Genomic DNA, 24,156 nt, shown 5'->3' with positions numbered 1-24,156 from the left:
TTCATGTAGAGCCACAAGTCTTTGCTCATGGTGTTAATGTTTTGATACAGGGAGATTTAGACAGTCGAAGTCTAGACTCCCAGTCAGACGGGCTAGGTGGATTTCCCAACGCGCTGCTCCATCGAAAAGATCCCTCAGCTGCACAAAGACCCCTCAACTATCACCTAGCACCACCCAACCCAGCTTTTCCTCCACATCCTGCGAGTGGAAGAGCCTTCCCCCCACAGTATCCAGTCTCCAGGCTTCCTTATCGGGTCAGCCAGCCTCAACACCCAGGGATGGGCCCACAGAGTCAACAGCAACAGCTCAGCCCTGCCTACGCTGGTGGTAGCCACAACGCTTCATTCTTCAGTGGCCCCATACCCCCTCACAGGGCTGTCCAGTCTCCCACTTTGGATGGATCGGAGCCTGGAGGGGTGGAGGAGATGAGTAGCTCCATCAGGACTCCAATGGGCCACCCAGGGGGCCACCACCCTGGCATGTCGCAGCATAACAGGGTCAACAGCTTTGGGGAGGACGGACAGGATGGAAGCCTGGGAGATAGTTTGGGTAAGTGGAGCATCATATTTGTTTTTCATTAGGAAAATCCTTAAAGTTAGAATGTGAAATGTTAATTTATTTATTTTTATTTGGATTTATTTTTATTTTATTAATGCAGAAGATTTCACTTCTGTTGTTAAACCAGCTTACTGATTGCTGTTTAGTCTTGACTTGCACAAAGTAATTCAAACATATTTTAAAAAAGAGGTCAATTTCTTTTATACTTAGTTTGAAATGAGTTCCTATCCTGAAAGTCTGACTTATTTTACAAGATCATTTGATTTCTGGGAGGCTAATAAACAGCTGCCTCCACCCACTCTTAAAAGTTAGTCCAGATGCCCTTTGGTATTTGGTCTGTGGGACTAAAGCTAGTGTTTATTACACACTACACTGTTTTCTTCCATTTATTGTCTATAATAAGAATAATAATAGATTGAATAGCACAATACATTAACCTAAAAGGCAATAATGAGTAAAAGTAATGCTCCTAAATTATGGTGCCTTTTTTCATTATTCTTTGTTTTGTTTTTTCTCAGAATAAGAGTTATGGTCTCTGTGATGATATACATTTGCAAATAAATGCTGGTTGGCTGAAATCTGAGTTGACTTAACATATAAACTCTGTTGGCTTATTATCATAAAGAATCAAATGCTTTTCTATCATATAAAAGAAAATGAAAGCAATTATATTTATTTCCTTTCTTGTATTGAAACGGTTTAAAGAGATCCTAAACTTAACTGTACACTACATTAGACCATAGATTCATAATAACGCCAGTGACTATCAAACTAATCACATGGTTCCCCTTTTTAGACCTCCAGGGTCCCTTGGCTCTAGAGGCCCTGAGCCAGCAGCAGCAGGCGGCCCGACTGGGCCAGTGGGGCGAGGCGGCAGGCCCCTTTCTCCAGGGCGGCGTTGCCTACCCTCTGCCCCAACAGCTCGCCCACCTTGCTCAGCCTGGCATGGCTCGCTTCCCCCATCAGCTGCTCCGGGCAGCTGGTTGGGGCCTTGGTGCCAATATGGAGGATGAAGCTGTTACTTCTGCTACTACTGGGCCACCTTTCACCAGGTAACACTAATCACCCGTTTGTTTTACTTGTCATTTTTGATGGTCTGGTAAATTGTTACTAAAGAAAATAGTTTTTCTATTGAACTGTCAGTGACCGTGTTATGTAAGATTTTATATTTAGTGTACAGTAGACTAACTAGTAGAGTAACTAAAAGAAGATAACTGCTTAAAATTGGATCTACACCGTAACTATTGCTGTTTGTTGTTTTTGTTTGCTGCCCCATAGTTATTATTAACCCTTGTTATTGTTGTGCCCAAATAGTTTTCTTTGTCCTTGCTGCCTCTTACAAACCTGATACTGAGTTCAGATTTAAAGAAATACATTTTCAATTCCCAGGTACCCGGGCCTCTTGAGAGAGATGCCCTCACAGGAACAGCCTGAACCGAGGGATGCAGCTGAGATGCAGCCCCCACCTCAATCTCGTCTCCTCCAGTACCGCCAGTCCCAGTCCCGTTCCTCAGGTGACCCTTCATCCTCATTAGCCACAACCTCCAATCATGCCGGCCCTTTCCCATCAGGACCTTACTCCCATGACGCAGGCCGCGATCTCCTCAACGATAACCTTCTCAACAACCCAGCTCTGCAGCAGCAGCACCCGGGGAACCCCCTGTATAATACTGGTAGCTACCCACATCAGCCACCAGCCCACTCTGCCAGTCCCCCTTCCTCACAAGTGAAATACCTTCTGCAAGAGGCCCAGTGGCCTCATGGTGGAGCTGCGTCAGCGAGCCCACCACAGCAGAACCACCTGTTAGGGAACCAGGGCCACGGTCTTCCTTATGGAATGCCCATCATGGCTCACCCCAGCAGGCAGGAGCAAGTTCACCTGATGCAACTTCACCATCAGCACCAGCAACAACAGCAGCAGCAGCAGCAGCAGCAACAACAACAACAACAACAACAACAACAACAGCAGCAGCAGCAGCAGCAGCAGCAACAACAACAACAACAACAACAGCAGCAACAACAACAACAACAGCAGCAGCAGCAGCAACAACAACAACAACAACAACAGCAACAGCAGCAGCAACAACAGCAGCAGCAGCAACACCACCAACAAGGTCAAGGTCCAGACCAGGAGTCCTACCACCCACTGTCCCCCAGAACATCAGCAGCCACAGCCATTCACAATGTAGATGAGGTAAGTCTATTCATGTATTTGGATTATTATTCGGGTCCATATCCAAATATCCTCTATCAAAGTATCCTCAATCTCTAACATCTCTAAAATAAAAGGTCTAAGGGGACACTGGCTTCAGTGCAGACTAAAACTACTTCAGGAATATGCTATCATATAATATAAAGAATAATCATCTTTTTACATTGTACATCTACAAGTACATCTAATAACATCCTGCTTAGTGTTTTATGGTTCACAAAGGATGTGGCCACCTTGTTCAGCACTCACATGTAGAATTCACTGCAAAAGTGATAGTGGTCTCTTTTATTTCACAGCACTGAATGTTCAAATATAAATGTCTGCTTCAAAATGCGTCGTGTTTTATCACTCTTTGTCACTTTCTACCTGTCTGACAATTTCTGTAAAGGGGGGGAATGTGGCGGCACCTGTCTACCATCCCAAATGGTTTCAATTATTGTCCACACTGGTGCACTTGTAAATATTATAATGGGATTAGCCGAGTCTGGTTTTTCTCAAATACTCAGATGCAGAGTGAATATTAAGATGTGTAGCTCAGGTGCTGTATTACATGTATGTACAACATAAAGTTGTTTGATTTGCTTAATCTTATCTCTGTTTTATATTTGTTTGTGGAAAGTATGATTTGATAAATGCCCTTGTACTAGTTATATAAATGCTGTGGTACTTTGATCTTTATATAACGAGGTGCTTTGTGCACAGCAATGGTCTTTTATTTATGCCTCCATCACTGAACTGCTGGTGTGCTTGTTGTGTATGGACCACTAGTTCCTGAGAGCTGTAAGACACTTTTATTTTCAAGGTCACCATTCTGTCTGACTTAATATCTCACCTTTTTCTCTTCCTTATCCATCTTTTCTGTCTGTGCAGTATGAACCCAGGGGTCCAGGCCGGCCTCTCTATCAGCGCCGCATATCCTCTACCTACCCAGATGACTCGTCTCCAGCCAACGCCCACAATGCCCTGTCCCAGCAGTCCCAGCCCTGTACGTCAGACCCCCAGGATCACCCGCATCCGCACATACAGCATCATCAGCACCCACATGCCCCCTACGGTTACCCCTCGCATGACGTCTGGCCCAGCAATGGTGGGGGTCCCGGTCCGTTCCAGAACATTCCATGTAACGGAGCCGGCACACTCGCTCAGCACCGGGACCTACTGGGTAAGTTTTGGCAAATATGATTTTGCATTATGTTATTTTACAGCAAGCTGTTTTGTTAGTTTTGAGATCTATTTATTTATGTTCCATGCAAGTCTAATTTACCTTTTATCTTTTTGGGGCACCTTTCCTATCTTCTACTCTTGTCTTTCTTCTGTGTCCGGCAGCTTCCAAGGCCCTTCGTCAGACGGAGGAGCAGGTGAAGGCCGAGGCCACAGGAGCACAGCAGACACACCCACACCCCCTCAACTCCCTTCAGCACCTTGGACAGTTTCCTCCTCTCATGCCTAATAACAAGCAGCCGCAGCAACAGCAACAGCAGCAGCAGCAGCAGCAGCAGCAGCAGCAGCAGCAGCAGCAGCCGCCACCGCCGCAACAGCAGCAGCAGCCGCCGCAGCCGCTGCCGCCGCCGCAGCAGCAGCAGCAGCAGCAGCAGCAGCCTCCGCCACCGCCACCACCACAGGCTCCTACAGAAGCCAGCCAGGGGGCTCCAAATTTAAGCAAACCACCAACCATGTCCTATGCCAGCGCCCTCCGCGCTCCACCCAAACCCCGAGCTGTTCGCCCTGAACAGGTCAAAAAGAACAGCGACCCTCTCTCCCTCCTACAAGAGCTGAGTATAGGAAGTTCAAATGGTAGCAATGGGTACTATTCCTACTTTAAATGAGTGTCACCCCTCCCACATAATAAGTGATGAAATATAAAAAAAAAAAAAAAAAAAAACGGAAAACATTTTCTAAAAACACAAAAAAACAAATAGTGCAAAGTGCATTTACAAATTGTTTCTATCTTTAGGTTTTTTTCTGCATTTTGTTTCATTTTATCTTTTTATTTGTAACAGTAATTTTTTCTCCTGTTTCACATATCTGTGAAGAAAATAAGTATATATAATGAATGCATTACTGGTATATATACATACTCATTATGTATATATGAATATATACTTATATTATCTACACTTGTATATGTACGTAATGCAAAAAAAAAGTTATAAAAACAAAAAAAGTAAAAAAATTAAAAAGGCGAGATTTGGTTGACCACTTAGCTACCTGCATATTTTTCCTTATTGAAGTTGGTTTTGTTGGTTACTAAATAAGTATGTTGACGTTTTTATCATTTTGTATTCCTCAGTTTTGAGTGGACGTTGCGTCTTGATTTTCATACTACTGTAGTTGTGGTAACAGACAAAAGCTAAGTGGTCAACTGACAGAAACTACATGGAACAGTGTATAGAAGTAGATAAATTTTCCTCTAATCTGTAAATATAAAGAAAATAAAAGACTGAATTGTATGCCACAGACATGTCCTTAAATTCCTGTATCATGCTAGCATTTGCATTATGAATTATTTTCTGTTTGTTGGCTTCTGATCCTTAATTCTTAGACATCCTGGGAATAGCTGGGAATTATCTTCAGTGATTTAGTAGTACATGTGATTTGTTTTCTGAAAAATAACAATACAAATATTGATTGCATATTTTACTTTTCACCAATGTCTCATCAGCAACAATAGATGCAGTGTAAAAATGTCAGAATAGCAACAACCACGTCATTCCTCCTTTGTTTGTTTTAAGGATCAGAGAACACCAGACATCACTTTCTATGATAAGATTATCCCAAACTGCTTCGCTTGTGGCCGATGCTCAGTCATTTTATTTCATTTTATTTCTTTTGTGTCAACAAATCTTCACCGTGGAAATTGTTTCAATATCTGCTGGAGATATGAAATGTGTTTTTTGTCACTAATTGACATTGAGCTTTTTTTGAAAAGGTTGCAGTACTCTGAAGGTTTGTGAAAGTGAAGAGGGTGGTGAGGTCAGAGTGGTGTCTTGATGGGTAAGTTGAAACTGAGGGTGTGATCAACACTGCCAGTCAGACGTTTTCGGAACATGCTAAATGCATTTTTGGTTAAATCTGAAGTAAATAGAATAGATTCATAGTAATACATTTGAAAATACACATTAATGATGCACACACTTGTGGCTTTTTCTTTGATTTAGAAATTGCCTGGATCTTGTCACCGTAGCAAACAACATACTGTGCTCTTAAAATACTGTTGGTCTCTCGGACTTCTCCCAGTTTCTAGATGCCTTTTTTCTTTTTTAGATGCAACACAGATTGCCCAAAGATCATTTGTCATTTTTTTCTGTAAGACAATCTTTTAATTTCTGAGTAATATAAACCTCATAATAAACAATAATCACGTATCTCACCCATCAGCTAATATTTTCTACCAAAAACATTGGATCATTTACCATAAAAATCTTTAATATTCTTTTCTTATTTCAGGGCATTCAAAGCAAACGGTTCCCCCATCCCTTTTAACACTGCTTGAGATTTAACCAAAAAAGTATCACCCGTAAAAGTAGCTATACAATAAGCTGTTCAAAGACGTTTGTCTGTTGTTTAGCCTGTGCATAATAAGAATGAATCGGTAATGTCTCGTCCGTTGTTCCTGGTCATTCAGAGAATTACATTATTCACTTTACCCGTCTGATCCGATTGATATAGTAATATTAAAGCGGTAGATTAATCTTATTCCCTTTAAACTGAATTGAAAAAGCTCTGACCGTGCTTTACATTTGCGACGTCCACATTACCTTCTTCTCTCACAACCTTAAACACACGATGAACGTAACACAGGGACATTCGTGTTTGAATTCCAGTCAGTGAGTTGCTTGTTGTTCGTTGACACACACACACACACACACACACACACACACACACACACACACGGAGGCCACACATGAATTTCACTTCGTACAGACTGAAGCCCCCTGCAGGTCAAATAAAAAAAAAAGATGCTGATACTAAATCTGCCAAGGTTTTTCCTTTTTTTATGAGGAAAGCAATACTGGAATCAGTCGTCCAGTACTCGGTCCTGTTATATGTAATTCCTTTTAATTGTTAAAATACCACTGCCCCCTTTGCAAATTGATTAAAATTGTGATGAAATCATCCTGCCGTTTCATGGCGTACGACAGTTCGTTGCTGTTAAATCTCTTAAAATGTCACTCCCTCAGAAAGCTAGTACCCCACGCCCAACTTTGATGTGTTTTTAACAGTCAGCGGAGAGCTTCATGGTTTTATTTGTATGTTTTTAAGTTTTGACATTGTAATTCATAGGTCCAGACTTTTTTGACTTAGCGGAGAACTACACATACTTGTAAATACGCATTTTCTAGGTATTTACAAACAAGAACTTTGGGAGCGCCTCAATTTTGTAGAAACTGTTCAAAGAAGAGGTATGCCCTTTTTAATTATGCAAATTCACAAAAAAAATTCTAATAATTCTAGAAATGGACAACAACAAACCCGGTTGGTAGTTGCAACATCTTGTAACTTTTTAGATTTTCTTTTCTTAAGATGGTGTCTGGCTGATTTGACAAAGAGGAGAGTTTCTGTTGCAGCTGTTATAAGACGACTTCTTTCACTGTACAATACATATTTTTAAGTATATGTTGCTGGATTTGTCCTGTATTGTTTTCTCACCGCTATAAAACAATCAACATGGTATTTTTTATGTGAAGATGTTTTTGTTTTCATGCATGTTGAGGTGACCCGGCTGGTTTTTATCCCTGTTTTTATCAGTTTGTATTGATTTGTGGATGAAAAAAAAAAAAGAAAAAGAAAAAAAGACTTATGTTCAACCTACAGAGTCAAATTTTGGTATATTATTTGATGTGTACAATAACTTGTGACATTATCAACAAAACTATTATAATATTTTACTAACATGTCAATCAAATATGTAATGGTCATGTAAGTTCTTTTTTTCTGCAGTTACTTAGCAGGGCTAAAGCTGAGGTTGCTCCCTGGTGTGTGTCGGATTTACAAAGCTTTGGACGTGTTTTTTTGGGGGGGAATCATTTCCCCCAAAAGCAGTCGTTGGCTAATCTCTGAAGTTGTGCAATACTAATATTTCACCGCTTCTTCACTTTTATTTATTTTCGAAGCAGAAGAGATTGAGCCAAAGACATTTTTAAAGGGATTTTATTTCCAAATCTTCGTCATTGCTGATTTGTTTTTAAATCTTCATTTTTGTCTTTGTTTCCAAAATGAGTTTGACAGGATCTTTACTACGAAACTAAAGTTCTTTACTCTTGTAATGAAGTTGGATTTTAAATGTTTTCACCACGCAATATTGAACCATATATCATCATATGAATTATTTTCTTAAAAAAGTTCTGTGTTGCCTTTTGTGTGTGGCACATGGAAAGGGAGCAACCTTTTGCCCAGCCAGTAGAGAGCACTGTGTTAAGCCTTCTATAAACGCCACATCTCGTCCTGTTATCTGTTTGCTCTCCTCTGTTCTTCCCTCGCTGCAGTGAATCAATGGCACACCTGTTCTCCCAGCCTCCTAGTCCCATTGGTTCCTCCCTCGTGGGTACAAAAATAATGAATAGATCTGTTTTTCTCTTCTTCATTTCAATTGGTGGTGGTTATAATAAAGGATTTAGACTGTGTTTCAAAGGTTTATTTTCTTTTTTATTTGTTTCTCTATTAAAGTGTTTTTATTGAAACTGCTCGAGTTCTGTCTTTTCTTTTTCAATCATCCTCTGCATTACACAGCAGTACTATACAGAATCCTTTGTACCTATATTGAGTTATTAGGGGCGTTGCCGTAGATTGAAGAAGTCACTGTAAGCACCTAGAGAGTCCTGAAGGCTCTGGGCTCGTCAGCACTTGCAGTAAGAAGACCAGACTTTATGGCCTCCGAAGAAAACCCACATTAACACTGGGACAATGACAAATGCAGTGTCGAGCTTGGTTCAACCTCAAAAGCTTTCCATCATCTACCTAGAACATGGTTACAGTGTCAGCAGCTCTTAAATCATGACAGAAGAAGGGAACTGCACACAGTTGAACTAGGAAGATCATATTCATTGACGTAGTCAGCAGTGTTAGTGAGTTGATGTATGAAAGTGTAGCCTTGTTGTGTGCGACTGAAAGAAACCAACAAAATAAAATGTAGTGCAAGAAACTGTGCCAGTGAGTGAGAGGAGGAAGAAATGGGGGACTGCTGATCCTAGACTGGCCTGTACTACGAAGCAGGATTGTGGGGTTAGCTGGTAACTTCAGGGTTCACCCTGCTGGGTTTTCAGTGGTTCACTTCTTACCGAGGTAGATCACCCTAACCGACCAATCACAGCTCGGTGCGCGGTAGATCGTATTATCGTAAAATAATACGATGAAGTTATAAAATATATAAAATCATAATCCAGGCAACTCTGTGTAAACTGACATGCAGGAAGAAGAGCTGCCAAAGAAATCTCCAACTGTGTGAATGCGTAAATGAATAGGTTTCTATCACTGCCCCATACATGTGTATCTGACTATAATTATATATTTGTGTTCCGTTAAATGAATGTGTTGCTTTGGTCTAATTTTACGGCGTGTCTGACAATATTTGGTCTTATTTTTCAGCTGCAACCCCGGTGGTGTGTAGCGGACTTGGGAGCAAATAAGAAATAAATATAAGAAGATAATTCAAAGCAGTAAATAGAGTTAAACACTCACAGCATACATAAAAGTACCCTGAGCAAAGTAACGCAATGCATTGAGTCTGCGGCTCGTTAAGCACACGACTCCAACATGTTATTCCAAATCAAATAATAATATACTATTTATATATAATATATTCACTTTGCGTCCGCTTCTTGAGCCCTGTGTTGCAGTGTCGGAGTCGTGCAGACTGTAGTGTCGCCCTACGCTGTGGGTTATTATCATTAAATATATTATTTTTGATTTGCTCCCAAGTCCGTTTTACACAGCTGAAAGAATAAAGCTAAAGTATTATCCCCCAAACATAATTAATTAGGAATAAAGTATCTTATATTCTATATATACATTGAATACACCTTCGTCTAATGGAAGACACACGTGTCATTATAGGGACCTGCTCGTCCCTTAGATGGGCAGTGATATCATATATCTAATCATTTACACATTCACACAGTAGGAGATTGTTTTGCCAGCTGTCTTTCCTGCATTTGGCAGTTTAAACTGTTTTACTTTAAGCCTGGCTTATGTGTTAAACCTCTTCTTGTTTTCTCTATTAAAGTAGTTAATAAACTCTTCATTTGTAAAATACTGCTGACAGTCCACCTGTCCATGTTTGTGAATGGTCATATGCTGCAAACCCCGCCCCTTTTATGTGAACGCGCTCATAGCCAGAGAAAGAGAAACCCTGGTTTCACTTACTGAGTTGATCACCGCAGTCTAAGGACAGTTTAGCGGGATCGCAGTTGTTAGTGTTAGTTAATAACACAAAGATAACGAACTCGCTTCGTAGCACAGACCTCTGGTGCATCATGGGGGACTAATAGGCTACAGTCTCCGCCCTGCAGGATCTGAAGGGAGACACTGAACACAACACGCACACCTTGCATCAACATCCACTCATCCTCACGCCTTTTTTCGTTGGTTCATGAAAGCAAAGGAAACAAACAAAAAACACAAAGCGATCTTACACAAAGGTTTTCCCAAGCTTATCAAGATTTAATTTTGGTTATGAAGATATAGCACATAACAAACACACACACAATATACTGCATTCAAAAACTCAACATTCAATGAAAAATACTAAAACATATGAAAGAATATAGAAATTAATTTAAGCAATTGCCACTTCTATTAGTATTCAGGTTTGTGTTTTCTTCTTTTTCTTTTTCTTGTTTTCTTAGTCAAACTTATATATAATTAGAAACTAAAGAGACTTTTGCATGGGACATCAGACTTTCCGTGTGTCTCAGAATACCCACAGCTACAGTAAAACACAACTTCAAGATCACACAGAGGGCTGTAGGGCCCTGACTGTTGCACAGTGGTGTGTTCTACCTTTGAAAAGTTGTATAGTATTTGGTGGGAAGGCTGGGTAAACAGCTCATAACGGTTTGTCTGCTTCTCAAACCCAACTGGACCAAAGCAACAACTTGACCTTTTAGCAGCAGCCCATATTTTCTATTTGCTCCTTGTTTTTTAAATCCCAAATGAAAAAAAGTATTTTATGTACAGTTTGCAAGGCAAAAACTGACCGACTAGCTCTGTCTTTCATACTGAAGACAGCTTCAGGTGAAATGCATGCTGTGATTGACGGCTGTAAATAAGAAATAACTCCCTTGATGAACCCATATTGTGTTTTTGTCTCGACTGGCTAATTACAATCCATTCTGAAAGAATACAGCAAGTCATTTTTTACAGTTAAAATAAGTGTCAAAGAGAGCTGAGCTGACCCTGTCTGCACAGGATGAACACGTGTGGGGTTTTATGATCTCTGTACATTTCTTCCACACAGAGAAAATGTAGTTACATGGACTGATGCAAATATCAATTTGCCACATCTTTCAAAAGGGTCATGATGCAAACGAACAGAGATGTTTTTGTATCAGTGTGGTTAGGAAGCTGTCAACAAAAAGTAAAAGGCATTGTATGTGCACCTGCTAGAGCTGAACCTGTTCCAACACGCACACTGTGTGGGTGTTTAGCATTCAGCCTACCACACACACACAAACCTGCTCTGTGCTACTGCTTTGCTCGAAATCAGTCATTTATTCAAGAAGTTCTTATTTAACGGGACATTCTTCATCTTTAAAGGTTCTAAATAAATCTTGGAAATATTATATATGAAACCTAACATTTGAATACATGTGTCTCGACTTCTCTCACTTCAATTGATGTTCCTGGTAAGTAAGTGATTCCTTGAGCGATCCCATACAAAAATCAACAGATGAACATTAGATATGTACAAGATATCAAACATTATGCAGTACATAAAATCACATATGACTGTATATGTCAACTGTATGCACTATATTCTCAAAATGTCATTGACTCTAAAAATGTTGATGTCTTTTTAACAAAGTTGTGGCAAAACGATGACATGTGTGAGGCCAAACCAGACCGTGTTACATAACAGTGACAGGATACATTTTATTTTTATTTTCAAGCATTTAAAACAATTATATGCCATCATTAAAAGAGTTGGGGCCCAGGTCGGCCCTTTTTGAGAAGTATGGTGTCTTTTAGGCCTCAGGTCAGATTTGAGCTGTGATCTCCAACATGAACCAGACTGAAGAGGAGGACTGCTATTTTTTACACTTTGGGTGGGCATACAGGATAAGGCAAACTTTCGAAACTCCGATAAAAGCCCCATATTCAAGTTGCTGTATAATTGCAGGGAGGTCAATTTCCCACCATCGTTTTTTGTCCATCCAGACCCAAACCAGTTTCTGTCATCATGACGTTACCCGTTTATGGCCAGCTCTTGTTCTTGAAATAAACCTATCCTCAAATCTGTACTCAAAATAAAAGACACTGTCACTTTCCTCATATCACGTATTCATCTGTCTGTCTAACTATCACTCAACTTGCTCCTGCTCGGCGTCCATGCAAGTCTCCCATGGATTCCTGGGCATCTGGGGCATGGAGAGGAGCAGGAGGGCGATGCCGGTGAGAAAGAGGAGGACGAAGCCGGTGCAGGCACAAGCGAAGGACCAGGAGTAGTAGTATTCGATCCAGATTGTGTCCTCGCTCTCGATCATGCGTTTGACTGACTGACGCATCACCTCCAGTGAGATGAAGGCACAGAGACCTGGGAAGGAGCGAGATGCGTAAACATGAGTTAGGTGCAGCTCTCATATCATGATGCGTGATGTGACCATGAACTGTAAATGCTGCAGGGAAATTGAAATGATGTTGGTTAACTGAGCCCACCTGCAAATGCGAAAAACATGCCAGCAGGTTTGAGGAGGTAGTCTCTTCCTTTGCCTTTACCGGTACATGATCCCATCAAACACAGAGTGCCCAAGATCATGAAGGCTAGACTGAAGATGGAGATGGCTGCAGCCGAGATGTTGTACTCTGGAAAGAAAGAGAGCAAGAGTGTTGACATGATGTGGTTTATAAATAAATGTCCTTTTTGATCCAATGACATCAAATGTTCTAAGATCATTGTCTTCATATTATGTTATCATTACATATGTATACATTGGAGTGATAATTACTTTTTTTTATCTTTGCCAGGCGTGAACCTGTCTGGAGATAATGTGTGTGTGTGTGTGTGTGTGTGTGTGTCTGCCTGCCTGCAGCTAAACTCACATACTACTGGACCGATCACCTTAATATTGTTTTTGCTAATCTATGACTTTATGCTCAAAGACCTCTAGTAGTTGCAATGATTAACAATATTTGAAAAACCTATTTTTAATCGACGTCATTGACTGCTGTCTGCTTTTAACCAGCTGTTTGGGGCCACAAGTGATTAACAACTGCTCCATTCGTAAAAGGCATTTCAGGCCATAGGCTGGGCTAAAAACAAGCCTTAACTAGTCTTTTGCAGACCACATTTTTCCCTTTGTCGTGAATAAAAAACTGACATCCATAGAAGAGTTTGAGCTCTTTATAAACCGGAGCATCTGCTGATTAATTCCATACCCGAAATGTTATAAGCCACTAAAGCTAGGCTTGATACGAGGTGAATGAAACCCAGTTTCTGATATCTTCACCGCCATCTTGGCTGTAAGGGAGCTGGTTTGGTTCCTGCTGAAGACATAGGCCTACATTTTCAAAAAATGGGTCACAAATGTATGGTTAAAAAATAATGTATGCTCAGTTATATGCTTAAACTGATAAGCACTGTTGTTTCTAGAAAACGGTACACAATCAGGAGTTAACTTGACTATTTTTCAGCTGCGGAATAATGCACATCTGGTACTTTTGTGAGTTCTTACATCGACTCAAAGTAAACTACAACGCTCATGTTAATGAAGTGACATGTCACCCGGTGCAACAGTGTGTCTCACTGATGTGTTTTTAGTAGTTGTTTTGACAACGATGGAGCTCTACGGCACAGAGGAATAAGACGCATCAGCCGATACTTGTCAGTAGCATCGACTCATTGTTAGTTTTGAGCTTTTTTGGGGATTTGTTGACTGTAACAAATCACCGGACTTCTATGAAGGCAATAATCTTTACATTCAACATACAAATATAGTGTATGAATGTAATTTGTTTACAGATATAGGGCGTCTATGTAATAGGAACAGCAGCTGGCTTGTTTTTCCGATCAGAGAGGTGGATAGGATGTGAGGCCTTTGATCTGCCGCCTGTTCGCCTGTGAACCATGCCCAGGGGAGAGGCACTCCATTGGGGGAGAGAGCCTTCATCTTCTGGTGGCAGGGGAGCATGGGCCGCACCCTGAACACTCTATGTTCTCTGAGATACTGCACGTCTGTGGAGCAGCTAGCTCAGTCTGAAACACCAAAGTTTTTCAACACCAAGAGCAAAATAAAAATTAAAAGGTACCTGTGTTTCGGTCATATGAATGAAATATTTATTTTTCCTCAGAAGCATGAGATTGACATATAAAAAAGTCTGTATTACAGCAGGGAAATAAAAAAGGATTTGTGCAAGCAGAAAGGTGTTTGGGTTTGAAGTCACAGAAGAATATGTGATGATGTTTGTGTGTTATGTTAATATGTCTGTGAGACAGAATGATATAGCTTTGTTCTTCATGTCTGTAGATGTGTGTTTGCATTCTCTATGTTTATACATTGTATATTCATGTATACATACTGCAGGTTTATGTGCATGTTTGTGGGATTACTACACACAGAACACGTACAATTAGGCTCAGTCTCTGCTAACCCTGTTAGCTAGTGACTTTCAGCCAAATGCGCCGTGCGTAGCGACGGCAGCTGTTGAGGACACGAACAGTAGATGTGTATTTCCTCGTAAAAGCCTTCAAATTCACTTGAATTCATTTTAAATACATTCTCATCTGTGTTTGTTATCTACGCCATCCATTTACGTAAGTTACTTCTAAGCAACCATGGACGCATTCGGCTGGAAGATAACATGGTTAGCAGACACTGAGTCACTACGAGTCGCCAAAGGTAGCGGCGCCGCTAGCTGGAAAACACAAAGCGGTCACCGGATTTGTCTACACACACACACACACACACACACACACACACACACACACACACACACACACACACACACACACACACACACACACACACACACACACAGATGAAACTGCATTTCTGGCCACAGCATACACATGGGTTGATTTCTTATGGTGGATAAGAGTCCTACTGTATGGATGTGCCTGTGGTAATGTACATCTACCGTGTTCATTCAATCTTACACATGATTATGGTATAGCCAAATGTCTCAGTCAAGAGTGAATAACACTACAGGGAACTAGTCAATACTGAAATCATTCCAGCAAACTTGCAGTGTGCCTCTCAAGGGCTGGGCCATCAGCGTGTGTGTGTGTGTGTGTGTGTGTGTGTGTGTGTGTGTGTGTGTGTGTGCGCGTGTGTGTGCGCGTGTGTGTGTGATGACGGGGGAGGGGTACCTATGTATTCTTGCATTAGCATCTTCAAGTTTAGGGTGTAGGGATGTGTATAACTTTATGCACAAGACTATTCGCATTTACACGCCGATAATTGAGTGTGACAGTGTTCCACATGTGCTTGGCCCCCTAACATACATTACATGGCAGGGCTGTCATACAACATGCGCTGGCTGAGCTCAGTACGGTCACAGTAATAGGGTCACTGGAGAGAGGATGGAAGGGATGGAAGATGGAGGGAATGGGGGCTTCAACAAACACTCACACACACAGCTGTACTGTACTGTAGATGTTCCTGAGGCACCATGTGTGTGTTTTAAAAAAGCGTTAGTATTTGCATCTTCCAATATAATTCCTGACACAAATTCTCACTTTAAAAATAAGTATATATCAAATGCAATGCAGTGCCAATGCATTGTATTATGGGCTCTGTTTTTGCATGATGAGACATAACGTTATACCCTTGACTTCTGGACAGTTGGACAAAAGGTTGGGAAAAGACAAAGAGGGCAGATCAGCACCAATTGGGGTCAGTTGGGAATATGTGACGCAGCCAACTTGATGTTCAACTTCACAAAGACCGGGATGTCCTACTGTTCCAAGGAACATATTTTCAAAATCAATCTCTCCTCTTTTTATGTTTAGAAAGGATGGAATGAAAGTAACCAAGATAGGGGGACCAATAAAAGTAACATACCTCTTTGCGTTTTATATTCAAATATCTCCGTATCCAGGCCCGGAGTGAAGTGTCTGAAGTATGTGCAGTTTTCCTCTGTGAAAAGAAAGAAAATAGTATTTAGTTCAAAGTTACACCTACATTACTTAACATGTTGGCCACTAGGGGGCAGCACAACAAGCTGTAATCACAACATTGACATATTTTCCCCATATAAATTTGCTATGGCGGATGTCTTAGCAAACAAATGCTTATTTACACAGCCAGCAGACACGGAACAACATTGTCATTTGGAGACATATGATTGAAGAATCGGAAGACAACTGGACAAGATATTGCTGTTGGAAGCGTTCTGGTTTCTGTTTTTAGTCTGTGTAGTATTGACCATTCGAGTTTGTGCCAACTTTGGTTGAATGCAGGTAAACAGTTTGTGTGTTGTCTATCGTCTGAAGAAAATGTTGCTTTTTATTCAATTAAAACTAGCTCGTAAAATGACATTTGAAAAGTTTCAGTTGTAGACGTCGTATCGCAACTCCAACTCCATTCTTGCAACTCAAGTTGCCAACTGGATTGTAAACAATTTCCCAGCACATGGAAGAGGAAGGCTTTGCCCGGATATCTGCTGGCTAATCCCGAATAAAAGCCCCCTGCCAGGACGATAGCCGATGGGTTAAGAGAGTGCATTTGTTGCCTCCTAAAAACTGTAGAGTAAAATATTCACTCTAGTTTAGCTCTGTTCTGCATCAACACAAAATAAAAAAGTAATTAATAAGTAGATAAGTTATTTTTATCAAGCTTTGCCGCACATACATTTGACACTTCACACAGATCTATCTCACATTGTTTTTCCAAAAGTATCTCACAGGTTGACACCACCAGGATAGTAACACTACTAACATGATTGCGTGATGGCATGCAGACCCTGATCTGTGTTGTGCTGTTTGACTTTGAAAGTAAAAATGGTTACAGCAGACGTTTCAATAAATTCTCAAACAGACGAAGTGTTAAACCTTAGGGATTTGCACAAATAAAGCCAGGCCGCTTTATATGATCCCAGGCCGGTTTAGTAGAGCAAATATTCTTTGATACTATGCCAAGTGTAAAAGAAAAGAAAACAGGTTTGGTTTCCAGTCTAATCTTGGTTACAATTGATTTATCTCATACTTCCTGACAGGGTTTAAACATGTATACATGGTTAAAAGCAGTTGATCAAGTGCTCACAGGGTGGCTCACACTTAACATCTGAGGCTTCACTGCACATGTAACGTGTTTCTGAAGGTGGAAGAATGTCTTTCGTTCGGATGATCATATGTGCAGAGAGAGCGAGAACATTTATGCGTGTAACATCAGATCAGTCACTTCTACTCTCTTGCAAAAAGTGCACATCAATGATCTTGGTTATGCTATGAGGTCTCCAGACACATGCATGTTTCTAATCCCCTTTTCACATACAGCCTCACTATGGGACATTAGTGAAATGCTTTCATGTGAAAATATGTAGTTCTGCATGGTATCGTATAACGGATCGAGCTTGATGACCCATTCTGGGATGGTAGATCATTTTCCTATGTACCCTGTAAACCATGAAGATAGGCTAAAGGGGATGTCAGATGGCTCTACTAGGAAATAGCATAGGGTAATTCGATATAATAGGCACTAACAATATTTCTGAATCCTATTTTTCCAAGCCAAGTCAACATCGCAATGTTTACAGAACCATTCTTTGAAATTACAAGTTTTTAATGATGTGGGCAAACATAATATGGCACACAAAAAAATAGCTTTTTATGAATGACTACAGGGACTGGCCATAAAAAAACAGAGTTTGTTACTTAGCAACAAGCTCCACTGTTTGCAGTGTATCGAAGGCACATGCCAGGGTATGATAGTCAACTTTTGCATTCAAAAGGGAGACAGAAAAATATATTTGAGCTCATCAAGGAAATAGAAATCCACCCCTCAGTCTTCTTTGCTGTAACACCAGACAACTCTTTCAATGGCAGGAAACATGGTCTCATCTGTCAGTGATTTCTTTTCTAGGTCCAGGGTTAAAAAGTGTAAGGACTACCAGCAGGCCAAGTGGCTCCTCGTCTAAATCTGGTTTGTTGTGTAAGTTTAAGTGGAGCCACTCAGCATTATTTAGACTGTGAAGTGGATGCTTTGAGCTCATTATCTGTAGCAAGCAGCTTTATTCCCACATGTGACTAGATGTGTGTTACCTTTTTTGTACTTTAGAGTGCAAAGCTTGAATGGAAAATATGAGGACAAGCTGATGGTCCTACATTAATCTGTATTCATCCATAGAAGCATTGCCGCTACATGCAAGCACACTCACACGCACTGCTGCACCACTTGTTGCTGGTCCTCATCCTGCTAGGCTCAGCTGACAAACTCTGTAAAGCCTCTCTTGTTACTAATAAGGCAATCCGTCATCTTTCCACAGATCAGGAGAGGACATTGTAATAGCAGCATTTCTGCACATCACAGATCACACTTTTTATACCTTTGGTGTGCGCTGTCTATTCATTTTGTCGGGAGCTAAGATTGGCCCAGACCTCCGATCCCAGGTTTTAGTTTTGTCTACTCTAACGTAACGTAATGTAACCTTCCTCATTCTGAGGCCGATCAGCAAAGACAAGTGAAGACAACTTTGATTATGTTGTTGGCTCTGTAACACAATGCTTCTATTTTATTACAGAGCCTGGAAGGTTTTAATGCTAAACTTGCAACATTCAAAGATAAAAAAAAAAAACCCACTACAACTTTATTGTCAGGTTAGGGGCTCACAAAACAAGATAAAATAACACACACCCATGAAAGACTCCATAATTGAATTGCAAGTGTGCAGGGTTGCATTACAAAGTAGTGAAAGTCTATTCGACTTTTTTTATAATAGATATTCCAGTGGGAAAGTTTTAAAAGTATATATATATATATATATGTCATGCCTAAATGTACTAATTCAAATAAATGACATTTACATTTACTCTACATGTTTGATTCAGCTATAAACCAACAGAAGCATATGGACACATGTCTATCTATAAAAGTGTTAAAGACATCACTGGCAATTCCCCATCCCCATATATACAATGCCTATCCCTGGGTTGGTATGTAATTTGAGTGCCTATAAAGGAAAAATACCAGTGGTACCACTTGCTTTTTGGACTTTGCATCCCATCCCCGGGGAGTGTAAAGTAACTTGAGTGACTGTGTGAGCTGACGTGAAGCTGCAGGAAGGTCTTGTGGCAACAGTTATGTGTGACAGCAGGTCGCAGAGCTATGCCTGACTCTTCCATGCGGCCCCGTCACTCAGAAGACCGCTGCACTTGGTGTAAACACTTGACCCTCGCAGCTTCCAACCAAGACAGCTGAGTATTTACGTGGCCTATATTTATCACCACAACTACTGCTTGCAGAGCAGTTTGCACAAAACATTATCAAAAGAAATCACACCCTTTCTGTTCCTGGAAACATGGTGAATACATTACAGTAGTTGCCCGTCTTTGTATGCTTTGGCAAGGAGGAGCTTTGTAACACATCTGATTGTTGCTTATTTACAGCTCACGATCCCAATATGAAAAGAAAGCAGGACTACTCCGACTGACCGTTGGGTAAATGTTTCTTTCTTTGAGCTGAAACAACATACATAAGTCTGCATTATACGCACAAAGGTTTTTCTGAGATTATCTCCCCATCTGTGTTGTGGAGCTATAGACCTAAACAACAACTCAGCACATATTTTCCAGATGAGTGTCTCACAGCGAGTGGGACCTCCTCCCATACTGTTTAAGTTCTGCTTTGGATCAGATGTTGACACCTCTCTGAATACGGGATAAACAATAATGTTCCTCTCCAAATACAGCTTTAGGAGCAGGGAGTAAGCCCTGGAGACCAATGGATTGACTTACTTTTCAAATAAAGGCTGCCAAGGTGGCCCTCTCAAATCACGTGTATTGTTGTAGACATGAAAGCCAATCACCACTTGTTAGGAATAACTGGCTATGGAAAAAGTTCTGTGTCTTCATAATGCATATGATATAATATGCAGCTGTATAATCTAATATAATATTATAATCTCACTTTCCATATATTTATAGATAACCATTTTCAGATACATAGAAATAGAAACATTTCTTACTTGTCTTTACAATCTGATGAATTCCCCACATGCCTAGGTGGGCCGAGCTGATTTAGTATATTCAGCACATGCCTGCCATGTCTGCATCAGTGCACCACCCTCAGACATTTCAGCTGCTCCGGGGAATAGCCCTGCAGTGCAGACAGTGTCTGGGATTCCCAAATATCTAACAGCCCACCATGAGTTGGGACATATTTTGGGACTTTCTGTCAGCGTTGTGAGTTGAACAAATTAGGTAGGAAGTTCCAGGCTAATTTACATAAAGCGACATGCAGGGTCAGATAGTGGCGTCTCGGATGAGTGACTCTCAACAAAAGTCCCAGGAACAGCAGCTGCTCAACACTGTTCACATCCATGTTATACAATTGTGGTCTGCATCTTATTCAAGCAGCTGTAAGAGCATCTGTTATCATAGAAAGTGTATTTTGAGACTTTCGTAGCAAAATCAGTTCTTGTACTATGTTCTATACATGAACGTATTAGCTGAACACATATCAGCATCAGTAAGGACGGGGGTGGCATTTACTTAAATACAAGTATCAATACCACAAATTCCATAAAAGTATTGTATTCCAGAGTACTTTTGTGAAAATGGCCCCTTTTAGAGCATTTTACTATAATGTATGTTTCATTAAATTATTGAACTTGAAATGTGTTTTGCATATAAAAAAACATGCAATAAACTAGTAAATATATATATCAAGTACTTTAAATGTATAGTTGGGTAAAAAGAAGAATGCAGTCCACAATAGTTCCCTCTGAAGTGAAGTGGAGTAGAGGTACAACATAACACAAAAGGGTCCTATATCGATGTTATATGGGACTAATTATAAAGAAAATAGAGACAGTATTCTGACACAGAACCTATAAATACATAAGTTTTATGAGGAGTGGTTGGGCAGAGTTGATTTAGAATAGTTAAGACTAAAGTCTGACTGGAGAAACAGACTTTCACTCACTTACACCAAAGTACATATTAATGTGTTCCAAGTTGCATTTCATCATATTTGTTGAATTGTATTGCATTTATATCTACACAGAAAATCCCATTTGTATACATTTGTTGAGCTGACCTGCCATGCTGTACCCTGACTAAAGAGTGTTATGTTCTTAGTTTCTTTACATTACTGACTGTGTAAAGTGAATGTGTTCCATAAAGTGTATAAAGTATATGTCAGATACAGGCACCCATGTTGTATTGAGCATCAATTGCCTCTGCTTTTAAACAGAAAGGAGACAACAATCAGTAAAACAGTGAAATCAGCTGTTGTGGTGTTTGCAGCCTCTTGGACTCCATGGCTAATGCTTGGTTGTTGTCAAATATCTACTGTGGTCTGGTTAAGTCTTTACAGCTAACTGATAGCTAAGGCATTCTCTTGTTTACCCTCAACCTCTGGCTTATTCAAAGGAGGAGCAGTAGAGACCATCACCTAGCTGACTGAGGCTCAGTGGCATACCACCACAAGAGATCTAAACATGGCCTACACTCAGACACTAATGCCTGCGTTAGACTGGAGCATTTCAACATCATTGATGACTGACAATGACAGTAATCTAATTATTTTGTAGCAATAAGTTCCACATGAAAAATGAGCTGTGACAACTATTTCCTAAAGTCAAAAAAGTTTATTACATTATGGAAAGCTGCATGCGTGTCACCAAGAAAAGGATCTTTCTTCTGTTTCACAAGGAAGTTTATGGGATTTTAAAATGCGAGTGATCCTGCATCATGACCTCTATTCTTAGAAGATTCATACCGCAAGGCTGTGTGCCGTATTGTGCCTCACAGTCACAGACAAACAATATTCATACAGTAATGTCATTTTATTTTATTTGCCAGTTGCTGAACGTTTTTGCTCAGATTTTCTCTTACCTCCAGGCAGGCTGATGGGTCCGCAGCCATGCGCCGGCGAGTAGTTTTCCGAGCTGATGTAGATGTACTTTTTACACAGCTTCCACAGGCCGAAGTGGGCCGCCTCACAGGTCTCATTGACTTTCTCCACCCTCGGGCTGAGCACTGCCCAGTGGTCCGTTACCACCGCCGTGAACATGCAAGCCATACCCACCATCAGCACGAAAATAGCAATCTTTATCTTTGTGCGCTTGTGCATGTTTCCAGGTGATGAGATTTCTGTTCAGAGAATATTCTTCCCCTGATATGATAAAAATAATCTATAAAATGGTATGTTCTGCAATGTGAACACACTGGTCTGCGTCCCAGGGGCTTCTTTCCTCAGTGACTGCAGCAAGCTTCCCAGAAAGTCTCTTCTCCTTTTCTCTCTCCGCCTAAGACTAGTGTCTTCTCTCCCCCCTGTAGCAAATCTGTGCCTCTGGTTCGAAGGGAAATGGGCCAGACTGCTCTGTCCTAGTTTCAGGTCCCCTTTTTCCTACTCACTGTGAGTTGCTGTACAACTGTGGGGTTGCAAGTTTAGACTTACAGCTGTTGAGGTATATCAAGAAAGTTGATGACCAAACCAACTGTAAGCCATGGGGGGGCAGTGGGATGGGGGATGCTCCATGTGTCGGTAGGAGTTTTGCCGGGTGGTGGGGGGGGTGGATGCTATAAATGTGACCGGTGAGTCAAGTTGTCAGGCTGTCTGCTTATCCGGTTACAGTGCCAGTGGGTGGAGATGTGTAACGTGCCATAATAAGTGGACTCTCATAAACAGTTTCGCTTATCCATATGGACGCACAACTTTCAGAATGGACGTTCCAGCATTGGGAGAATACTTTCTCTCCTTCTAGTTTCCATCCATTAAAAGTTGCTGTGTTTTCACTCTGTGTCTCGCTACAACAACACCCCGATGTGGATTTGTCTCTGTAAACTATTTACAAGGAGAAAGTGGATGTGTTTACAAAGAGCAGCAGCGAAGCTCCTGCTGTCAGACAAGAGTAGAGTTGCCCTGATGCAACAATACTGCCTTTAGTCATTCCTGTCAGGATTCTCACTTAAAACTATGATTTCTGATCCAAACACCAAATGTGTCGTTATTGAGATGCTCAATGTGTCATCTCTGCAGTGTCAAGGTAAACATCTTCAATGTTTCTCCTCACTTGTGTGAACATTACAGAAGTGTGTTTTAAAGGTGAAATCAGTACGTCTGTCCTTCTGTTGAGAATTATTTTCCTGCAACAACATAGGTTAATGTTTATTTTGTTGGATTAGGGAATATGAGTGGATAAATCACCTTAAAGGTCCTGTAAAAGTAACAATACCTATCTAGATAAAAAACATGGGCTTTCATAAGTGTTATGCCATGTAAAGTTCACCAGGTTTCCTGCAAAAGAGGCTTACTTTAATTTTAGTGCACAGCTGTTTCACTGTTATTCCACTGCATGAAGGAATATAACGTGAGGAACCTATGCCATTAGAGATATTTACTTCAAAGAAACATAATTCACATTTAGATATTTTTATTGCTCATCTTTTTGTAATGCCTACCTCACTTTCTTCTCCAGAGAAAATAATACAGAAAACAATTTCAATAATTAATAACGTAAACAACAGGGTTCTGGTATTGTGCATGCTGGCTCACGGTCACACTCACCAGAACCCCTGGAGAGAACAAAGCCATCGTTACTGTTGGTAGGAACACCTGTGCTTTCCTACTATGACACGTCAACATGTCTGGTGCGAGAAAGACCTTTTGTGATGGTCATAGCACAGCACAATGTTCACAGTTGGTTCAAAATGGTGAGTTGAGAAACTAGCCCTCGTCCTTTAATTCTGACTCCACTCCCAGATGCTTCCCAGGGATGAGTTAGTTTCTAATATCTAACTACAACACTGTAGGAGCACATGTCTTAATGTAACATCATCTTATCTAAAAATGTGACAAGTTGAAAGATAAACTTTCCACAATTCACCAAGAGAAAATGGTCCTGGAAGGAGAACACCAGAAGAAGAAAATATTTGTGTAAAGGCCCATTTTTCTCACCAAACATGGCTGTAAAATAATTGACGGAAAAAGAGATGTAAAACATACTTTATATGAAAACACTGAAATATGTGCTAATCCCTTTGATAACTCCACTACAGTAAATCACGG

At 40.7% G+C, this 24,156-nt stretch overlaps 2 protein-coding genes across 2 annotated transcripts in view; one reads left to right on the top strand and one right to left on the bottom strand.

Moving 5' to 3' along the window:
• Positions 1–8,451, top strand: part of helz (helicase with zinc finger) — a 56,626-nt gene extending 48,175 nt beyond the window's left edge. Inside the window, exons 30-34 of the mRNA XM_029454336.1 lie at positions 51–549; positions 1,355–1,610; positions 1,948–2,752; positions 3,641–3,932; positions 4,097–8,451. Of these exons, the coding sequence (XP_029310196.1) occupies positions 51–549; positions 1,355–1,610; positions 1,948–2,752; positions 3,641–3,932; positions 4,097–4,596 (2,352 nt within the window). The 3' untranslated portion in view covers positions 4,597–8,451. The remainder of the gene's footprint in view (positions 1–50; positions 550–1,354; positions 1,611–1,947; positions 2,753–3,640; positions 3,933–4,096) is intronic.
• A 1,959-nt stretch (positions 8,452–10,410) lies between these two features.
• cacng1a (calcium channel, voltage-dependent, gamma subunit 1a) lies at positions 10,411–22,518 on the bottom strand. Its single transcript, XM_029429802.1, has 4 exons — positions 21,981–22,518; positions 15,988–16,062; positions 12,644–12,790; positions 10,411–12,521 (listed from the first exon to the last, which is right to left on the bottom strand). Exons 1-4 carry the CDS (start codon positions 22,216–22,218, stop codon positions 12,289–12,291), a joined length of 693 nt encoding a protein of 230 aa, XP_029285662.1. The 5' UTR covers positions 22,219–22,518; the 3' UTR covers positions 10,411–12,288.
• Between the last annotated feature and the right edge of the window lie 1,638 nt (positions 22,519–24,156).

The sequence above is a fragment of the Cottoperca gobio genome, chromosome 1 (assembly GCF_900634415.1).
Source record: "Cottoperca gobio chromosome 1, fCotGob3.1, whole genome shotgun sequence".
Taxonomy (NCBI): Eukaryota; Metazoa; Chordata; class Actinopteri; order Perciformes; family Bovichtidae; genus Cottoperca; species Cottoperca gobio.
This window is presented reverse-complemented; position numbering and strand designations above follow the sequence as displayed.

Coding starts and splice junctions, on each gene's coding strand:
- cacng1a (XM_029429802.1), bottom strand. CDS start 22,218: ATGCACAAGCGCACAAAGATAAAGATTGCTATTTTCGTGCTGATGGTG. Junction 12,791..15,987: donor TGAATATAAAACGCAAAGAG/GTATGTTACTTT, acceptor CTTTCTTTCCAG/AGTACAACATCTCGGCTGCA. Junction 12,522..12,643: donor CATGTTTTTCGCATTTGCAG/GTGGGCTCAGTT, acceptor GCTCCTTCCCAG/GTCTCTGTGCCTTCATCTCA.